Genomic DNA, 9815 nt, shown 5'->3' on the forward strand with positions numbered 1-9815 from the left:
TTTTTTTTTTTTTTGTTTTTTTCAGTCTGCTACTCTGCACAAAACATTCTTCACTTTCAAATTATAAGGTGAGGGTTAAAATAAAGAAAGAATATGTCTTTCCCTCAGATTTTTACATGAAATGGTAAATGAGGTTGGAAACAATTTCAAGTGGGTAAATAATTATCTGATTCTCTGGTATTTTTTTCCTACAGCCATGAGTAAACAGACTATTTTGTCTGGAATAAAAAGGGGATTTGTCTGGAGCAGAGAATTAGTTGATGCCTTTTGAGACAGGGGAGAAGAAATCTGTTGTAGCTAGTCACAGCATAGGGCCCTAATTTATTTATCTGTGGCACATGTACATGTGCATATAAATGCATGAATATATTTCAGTCAGACCACATTTTAGATTTATTCCTTTATACGGTATTCTTTTGAATTCTGGAGAAGTGTATGACAATTGCATTTTCAATGAAATACTTGTCTCTTTGTTGCTCATGTGGGAAAACTCAAAGAAATTATCATTATCATTGTTATTATTATGTTAGTGTATTGTTAGTTTTGTTGTTAATGGAATTGTAAAGAAATCTCAATTGGTACCTGGAAATATATACGACGACTTTGGAACTTTGAGAAAAGCATGGACTTGGATATATATATATATATACATATATATGCAGGATTGCTGTTACTGATAAGGAACTTTTGGTACAGCTGGCAAAGGCTTCGCATAAGATGTAAAACTATTTCGCATTGGTAGATTCCATGGTTGTGGTAATAAACTAGGGCTGGCACTGGTTACTCTTGTAGACTTTAGATCAATAACATCATTGCATGTTGTGTTCTGATTGACATTAGCTGTCTTCTGCAAATTTCCAGACGTTGTACTGCTTAAGTTCTTAGGTCTGTTAAGGGTAAGTGGTGTGGACTTTTTAATTGTTTTCGGGACCAGTTCTGTTTGGCAAGATTTCGTACCTGGAGAAGTTATGTAGAGAAGAAGAAAAAAAAAAAATAATAATAAGGTCTTAATTTGCAAATAAATAGATAAAAGTAAATAAATATAGAAAAAGCAAACAAAATTTTTTTTACAAAACAGAAAAGCAGACAGCCAACAAAAAGATCTAAAGGATGATGATGATGATGATGATGATGATGATGATGATGAGGGAAGAGGAGGAGGAGGAGAATAGTGAAAACAGCAATAGTAATAGCAACAATAGCAACAACAGTAAGGGAAATGAGTGCAGTTTTGAAGAATCTGTGATAAATCTTATGGGATGGGCTTTCTGTGACAGCCAAACCAATAAGATGAAGCTGAAGGATCAAACCACAGCCATAGACGGAAACAAAAGAAAAATTAGTTTTATTGCTTATTTCTACCAACACCCTCTAATAAAGACCTGCAAGTATTTTTGGATGGAGACACTAGCATAGCTGGGGTATAGGGGCAGTCCGCCCCAGGCGGCACGTTTAAAGGGTTGGTACTTTTGGGTCTCCTGTAGGAAATGTGTGGTTTTTGTGGGGTCCGGGGTGGGGCTACTCCAGGTGGCACACACTGTAGCTACACTAGTGGATGGAGAAAAGTGACATCGTCACCATCATCATCATCATTTAGTGCCAGTTTTCTATGCTGGCATGGATTGGATGATTTGACAGATATGGTGAACCATGGGGATACATCCCACTTTGATTACAGCTTTAGAACAGTTTCCAAGGCTAAATATATTACCCAACTTCAATCAAGTGAATGTTTACACTAGCCTTCAAATATGATTCTGCTGTTTCTTGTAATGTTTTACTACCTCAGAATTAGTTTTTGATTTTGTTCTTGCCACTAGAAAGCACTACTGAGGGTGACAAGTAACTTTGAAGATATAAAGTAACAAGAAAAGGAAAAAAGAAAAAGCACTGCCACTTCTAAGTGGGAGGAATATTTAAGAGGGGGATATGGCTTTGTGCCAGGTACTGAGAAGCTAAAGTATGATAGAGGGACAAGTCAGGTGTCTTGCTACAAAGAAGGTGCATTGTTTATCTGCATTACATAAGGGTGGAAGCAGCTGTGAAAATGATAACAGTGAGGGTGTGCCAGAACAAACTCTCAAGAAGCAAAGAGGTGAGCATAAGGGAGGACAAAGACAATAGATCAGGGGTTGATGGAATTCACTCTACTTTACCCTGAAGTGACAGGAGTTTATAAATTAAAATGCAGTACTTGCTCTCTCTATAGAAAGAGTACTGTGCAGGTGATGCAAGTTTCATTACTCTGTAATGAATTAGTTACAGATGAGACCTTTGATTTTTAATAAGTGCTTCATTTAACAAGGTGGAATGAAAACTAATTCTGAAGTAGTAAAAAATTACAAGAAACAACAGAATCATATTTGAAGGTTACTCTTTTACTCTTTTACTTGTTTCAGTCATTTGACTGCGGCCATGCTGGAGCACCGCCTTTAGTCGAACAAATCGACCCCATGACTTATTCTTTCTAAGCCTAGTACTTATTCTATCGGTCTCTTTTGCCGAACCGCTAACTTACGGGGACGAAAACACACCAGCATCGGTTGTCAAGCGATGGTGAGGGACAAACACAGACACACAAACACACACATTTACATATATATATATACATATATACGACGGGCTTCTTTCAGTTTCCGTCTACCAAATCCACTCACAAGGCTTTGGTCGGCCCGAGGCTATAGCAGAAGACACTTGCCCAAGGTGCCACGCAGTGAGACTGAACTCGGAACCATGTGGTTGGTAAGCAAGCTACTTACCACACAGCCACATTCACTTGATTGAAGTTGGGTAATATACTCTTAACATATACTCTTGATACAAACCCACAAGATCATCTCTGGTTTTATGATAGATAACTTTCAGTAACTACTACATTTTTCATTATTTTCAAAATTAATGGAAACAAAGGCAACGTATTTCAACAGAAATATCATAACAAAAGGGTTAATTAATAATGATCATTTTTATATAATATAGTTGAATTGCAAAACCTACTACAGATACTAGTATTGCATAACAAATGAGAGAGTACCTGTGTGACAGCTCAATATGCTAGAAGTAGCAGCAATATCTTCATCAAATCAAACACTATAATATTTAAAAAATGACATTGGACAATGTAGTCAAGAGTAAAGTACTGATGGAATAAAAAAAAATGGTCATAGTCATATTTAGATGACTTTTGGTCATAAATCTGTTTGATTGGGGTTGACTTGCAGCTAAACAAAAAACATGTTGTGATCAGGAAATAAGTGTTGTAGTGGATGGATTAAGGTTTCTTTTTCAATACTGACCATCAACAACATGATAAATACCACAAGGCAAAACAATGAACATTCTATTCTAGGTTCTTTTTAATCTTTATGCTAAAAAAAGGTAGAGCAATGTTTTATTGATATTTTTCAGGAACATACATGCATATTGGAGTGTGTGTGCCCACCTATCTATCTGTCTTTCTATTTCACTTCCCCCCTCTCTCACAATATATATATATGAATATCATTGCCATCATCATCATCATTTCAAAGTTCATATTCTCATGCATATATGGGCCAGATAAATTAGTTGAGGAAGGTTCTACAGCCAAATTCTTATGTCACTAATAGCTTGCCTGTTTCCATGTAAGGTAACATTTTCTCAAGCCATTGAAACATGGACAGCAAAATGGCCAAATACATTTCCACAGATGTTTGCAGATGAATGACACATTGTATGATGGTGACATCTAGGGTAAAGGGTAAAGACCCCTTCGGTCATGAATGACCATGGGATTACACCTAGAAAGTTCCCCTCCAAGGCACAAGTCTGGGCAAGGTTGTTTATGGAAGATCAGCAGTCACCCATGCATACCAGCCTCCCCTCACGAAGCTGCTGATGTTATCCAAGAGAAAGGCAAAAGCTGATACAGCTTGATAGCAGTGGAGTTGCTACTCGTTTCTACAGCTGAGTGAACTGGAACAATGTGAAATAAAGTGTCTTGCCCAAATATACGATGATGATGATGATGATGATATATATATATCTTTATACATACCATCCAACCCATGCCACCATGGAAAACAGATGTTAAATGTTGATGATGATGATATATATATGTTTGTATATATATATAGAGAGAGAGAGATATAGATATATGCACACACACACATACATACATACACACACATACACATACACATACACACACACACACACACACACACACACACACACACACACACGCACATTGGCTTATTAATAATATTCAGATATGAAAATTATATATACTCATACTCAACATTAATAAATTTCCACATGACATCATCCAACTTTCTTAATATATATTTATAAAAAATAAAATAAACGACAAGTCCAGTTTGTTTGTTTTTAGCCAATAGAATCGTCCATATTATTTGTCTTTAAATTCAAATGGTTTCCGTACATTTCTGTACAAGCATGACTAATGAAGTTATGAAGTTATGTGTTTTCTTCAATTACGATTAGTGTTGATGTGAATTACATCTTTGAGAATGTATGTGATCCAATAAAAAATCTTACAGAGGATATCTTAAAAAAATAAAAGTACATGTTTGATATTAGAATCATAAGATGAAGAAGATATTGCAAGAGAATACTGTCAGACCTCTTAATTGACAAACAAAAACATGGTTTTATTCAATTAAAAACTTAAAACTGCAGACAAAGTTGGATATTGATAGTCATTAATGATATTATTGTTAAGGTGGCAAGCTTGCAGAATTGTTAGCACACTAGGCAAAATGCTTCATGACATTTGGTCCATCTTTACATTCTGAGTTCAAATTCTACCGAAGTCGACTTTACCTTTCATTCTTTCAGGGTCATTAAAATAGGTATCAGTTGAACATTTGGGTTCTTGTAATCAGCTTACCCACTCCCCTGAAACTGCTGGCCTTTCGCCAAACTTTGAAACCAATGTTATTATTGCTAAGATGGTAAACTGGCAGAATCCTTAGCATGTCACGGAAAATGCTTAGTGGAATTTCTTTCAGTTCTTTATGAGTTATGTGCAAATTCCATCAAAGTTGATTTTGCCTTTCACCCTTTTAGGATTGACAAAATAAAGTACCAGTCGAGTACTAAGATTGATATAATCAACAACCCATTCCCCAATTGCTGGCTTTGTGTCAAAATTTGAAACAATTATCATTGTTATTATTGCTGTTATTGATAAAGATGGATTAGCAAAATCAGTATTTAGTTACCCACTTTGTTCTAAATTAAAATCCTGTTAAGTTGAATTTTATGAGTTATACTCCTGACTACTGGAGTCAATATATACTTTGATTCACTATATTTTTGTCCCAAATTTTGTGGCTTTGAATCTATATTAAAATTAATAATTGTCTCTGATGTTAGACACAAAATAAGCAATTTCATGGCTTTGGGGAGGTTAATTATGTTGGTACCTTATTTTATCAAACTGGTACCTTATTTTATCAAACCCTGAAATTATGAAAGGTAAAGATGACATTGGCAGAATTTGAACTCAGAACATAAAGAGTCAAAGCCAATACCACAAGGAATCCTGTTCAGTACTCTGAAAAATCAGCCAATCTAACACCATTAATAATATCATATTTGATATTTTTTCAAAGAAATATCTAAAAAAAAAAAAAAAAAGGGGGGGGGGGGGAATCACCCCATGTGCCGTATGCAAAGTTCAGTTTCCCATAAACTAATTTTGTCCCTGGCAGTCTGTTTCCTGAATATGTGCTGCTGAAACTGAGGTGGTTTAATATGCAAGCACATCTTATATACCATCAAATACACTAATTAGAATTTCTAACAGAGACACAAAGCCATAAATTTGGAATGGATGCTGTCTATTTCTCCTACACAGTTTCACTAACAAGCCTTCCATCTCTGTTTCAGTTACAGTACTGTAATCTCATGCAGTGATTTCCTAATCACTACTTCAGCAAGTACAGTGAAGTCTTACTGAAATAGTGATAAGGAAACCATTTTAAGGAGATAAACATTGGAGATCTAAGAAACATGTCTGGGGTTGTTTCCTCCTACCTGCTTCTCCATAAGTCTTAATAAAGGAGAAGAAGAGCAGGTTAACTAATTGTATGAAAAGAATCTACTGTCCTTTGTCCTATCCTTATTAGAATTTTTGTTAGTTTTCTTTCTTCTCTCCTCTTTCCCTGTACCATGTCAGTGCAAATTAACTAGATAGGAATCTGGAGTGGGATGAATATCTATCTAAATTTTCAAGATAGTTGATAATTTAACAATGAGTATGTGATCAGAATACCAATACTAGATTGTTTGTTATAACTATGTATTGCAAATATTATTAAAAATGTATTGAGTGAGTGAGAGGGAGAGAGGGAGAGAGAGAGAGAGAGAGAATGAGAGTGAGTGTTAAAGAAATATTTTTTAGCTTTTTTTATTGGTTTCAAACTGCAGCCAAGTTGGTGCACTGATTTTATGACAATTACATCAACCACAGTGTTTTGTCTAAAATATTTTTCTCATCAGCTTCAAAAAAGGATAAAGGCAAAAACAATCTAAGCATGATATGATATATTCAAATACCATTAAAAATTTGTGTTTTTCGGCAAAACATTAGATGAATGAAGAACTCAGTTTTTACATTCAAATTGACTATCAATAAATTTGCATGTATGGTATTGAGTGAACAACACTGAGTAGAACACTGGGACACTGAGTACACAACCAGTGAAATGAATGGAGTATAGAGTACTGAGTGCACAACACTGGTAAGGCCTTGGCTGGTCAATACTGACCATGTACATGCACAAAATGTGCAGGCCTCAGCAAGATTTTTTTTAAGAAAGACAAGCAGCTGCCCTTGCATGTAAGTCTTTCATCTCCATACCATAGATATTTGTCAGAGGGAAACTCTGGGAAACTTGGCACCAGTGTGTCAAAGACACTGCTATTGGAAAACAAAGACCCAGAACAGACACCACAAGGCATTGCACCCTTTAATATTATATACTCAGTTCTGATCACTCTGTTTATGCACTGTTGTACACCAAGTATTCTACTCAGTTTTGTTTACAAAAAATTGTACACTCAATTTTATTGACAGATCATCAATGAAATTACTTAACCCTTAAACTGACATTTAAACTGCCCATATCTGACCCAGATATTCTACCACCTATCCTGTAATGGCATTCTAAAAATATACAATCATATTATCGAAATCTAAAAGCCATGACATCATGCATGATTAATTCAGGACAATGAGAATAACTAAGAATTACATTTGACAAAGGGTTACAGGATACCACTCACTTCTTTTGTATTGCGTTCTTCATTCATGTAATGTTTGCCTCTAAAAACAATTTAATGATATTTAGTTACATCTCTTTATGCTTTGACACTTCCACCAATCCACTGGCCAAGATTGGAAATTTTATTTTTAACAATTCTTAATGAATGAACGACAAAATACAACACTCAGTCTATAACAATGACGATACCTTAGATATGTTTCAACCAAAGTTTAGCCCAGGCTATGTCTAACTTAATAGCACCACTTGATAACATCTTTAAAGTCATGACCCATTCAAGTAGGGAGTTGTTGACTGAGATGTATTCAGCTATAGGTGGTTTATCTTGTATTCTTTGAAGAAATTTGTCTGGGTCTCATTTGAAGGTGATAAGATATTTTTTTCTTTTTTGGTTTGTTTTAAGATAATATGAAATAAAGCAGGGCAAGTCAAGGAAAAGAAATTGTGTTGCAGTGAATTCATGTATAGTTAGTCTGACTTGTGGGAGGGGCATATAGCACATGGCCCCCAGCCTTGGATGAATTCTGAATTTGATGTTAAGGTTGTTTGGGCAATGCTGGTGCTATATTCTCCACAGTGTGCAAATGATTTAGCTCTTATGGGGACACTGGAGAGAATAAAGATTCCTTGTTTTAAGGTTTTCTCAATAACCAAGATCAGTATAACTCGAAGTGTAAAGTATTGAATGTACAACCAGAGCTCAACATTCATAAGGATCTATTATTACCTGTTAATGCAATGACATACCCGCTTGTTCATTACATTTCTTATATCATATAACTTTGACATATTTTATTGCTGATGTCAATTGAAAATGCTGAGTAAGTAATAAAGCTGGATTAAGTCTGTCACATAAGCCACATTGAAATGGATGAAAGCTAAAAGACATCGTTAAAACTTTAGTTTCACAAAGTTAAATAAAGATAGCAGAGCAAACAAAATATAAAAAAGAAAACGGTAAAAAATGAAAACATAATATAAAAGAAAACAGTAAATAATGAATTTCATTAGGAATAAGAAGAAATTCTTGTAATTCATACAAATGTATTCTTTCTAAATAGAAAAAGACACTTGACTGTGGATACTAGAGAAAAATTTAATTAATATAGGATTCACAATAAAACATTAAAAACAAAAACATTTCAACTATGAAGATGATATGGAGGAAGATGGAGTGATGGTGATGATGATTATGATAAGGATTTTGAGAAGGAAGATAATCATCTGTACATTATCATCACGTAGATAATAGTGAAGAAGATGATAGTGGTGGTGGTGATGTTAATACTGATGTTAATAAGCTGATATCAATGATGATGATGATGATGAAGCTTATGATGATGATGATATTCATTATGTCAGTAGTCTGTTATTATTATCATGAAGATGATGAAAGAGAGCAATGGCACAGATGGTGGTGGTGAACAGGTAACAGTGGTTGTGGTGGGGATGCTAATGATGATAAAAGTTATTACAATCATGGTGAAGGTAGTGTGTTGGCAACGGCGGTGATTACAATGACGACAATGGTTGTGGATGAAGTGAGGGTGGGTGTTGTGGTGGTGGTAGTGGTAGTGGTGATGTGATAGCACAATAAATGACAGGTGTAGGCATTGGAGAGTGATGCTGATAAGTAATGATGCAGCAGGTAGTAAATGAATATTCTGATATATATATATATATATATATATATATATTATAAAGAGAGAGAGAGAGAGAGAGAGACAGAGAGATAATAAAAAAACATGGAAAAAATAAACAAAAACAAAAAAAAACTTACAATAGATAAATTAAATACTCTTATAAGTAATCTATGATTTCAAAAGTTATTAACTGAAATTTAATTGAAATATGAGACTCAGAGGAACATTGGCTGAGGAAAGGAGAGAAGAAGGTAAATAAACAAATATAATAAATAAATAAATAAATAAATAAATAATGGGAAAAAAACCGGAAACAAATTAAGTTGCTTTAATATAGGACTTGAAAATGCATGCATGTGTATGAGTGTGCATAAACATATAAATATATATACATATATACATATATATATATATATATATATACATATATATACACACACATATACGTGTACGTGTATATACACACACACACACATATTCTATTAAGTGCTAGTAGGAACACCACATTTATTTTGTTTTTCAACCATAATCTATATATATAAAAATGAGAATGTGTGTCTGTCTGTCTGTCTGTCTGTCTGTCTGTGTGAATCCCTAAAACTCGAGAACTACGCAACCAATTTCATTCAAATTTTACACATGCCTTACTTAGGGTTCCAGTTGTGTTTTAGTCAAAAAAAATTATTAACTTCTTGCAGAGTTCGAGCACACGGCAACATAATATCTCCTCCACTATTTAAGTATTACGTGTCAAAAGTGAAACAAAAACACTCATGTCAAATACTTTCACTTTAAAAATGAAACTATTCCACTAACTGAAACAATCACATTTCGATACTGTAGTGACAGATACTTTCACAGAGAGAGAAAGAGAGAAAGA

General features: G+C 34.3%; 1 protein-coding gene across 5 annotated transcripts in view; it reads right to left on the reverse strand.

Moving 5' to 3' along the window:
* The window catches only part of LOC106873930 (protocadherin beta-15), a 177944-nt gene continuing 168129 nt past the window's right edge, over positions 1-9815 (reverse strand). For 2 of the 5 annotated variants that reach the window (XM_014921469.2, XM_014921468.2), the window contains exon 4: positions 1-957. In XM_014921469.2, the coding sequence (XP_014776955.1) occupies positions 671-957 (287 nt within the window). In that variant the 3' untranslated portion in view covers positions 1-670. The remainder of the gene's footprint in view (positions 958-9815) is intronic. The other 3 variants (XM_014921471.2, XR_008265534.1, XM_052973074.1) reach the window with 3 other exon arrangements.

This window comes from Octopus bimaculoides, chromosome 14, assembly GCF_001194135.2.
Source record: "Octopus bimaculoides isolate UCB-OBI-ISO-001 chromosome 14, ASM119413v2, whole genome shotgun sequence".
Taxonomy (NCBI): Eukaryota; Metazoa; Mollusca; class Cephalopoda; order Octopoda; family Octopodidae; genus Octopus; species Octopus bimaculoides.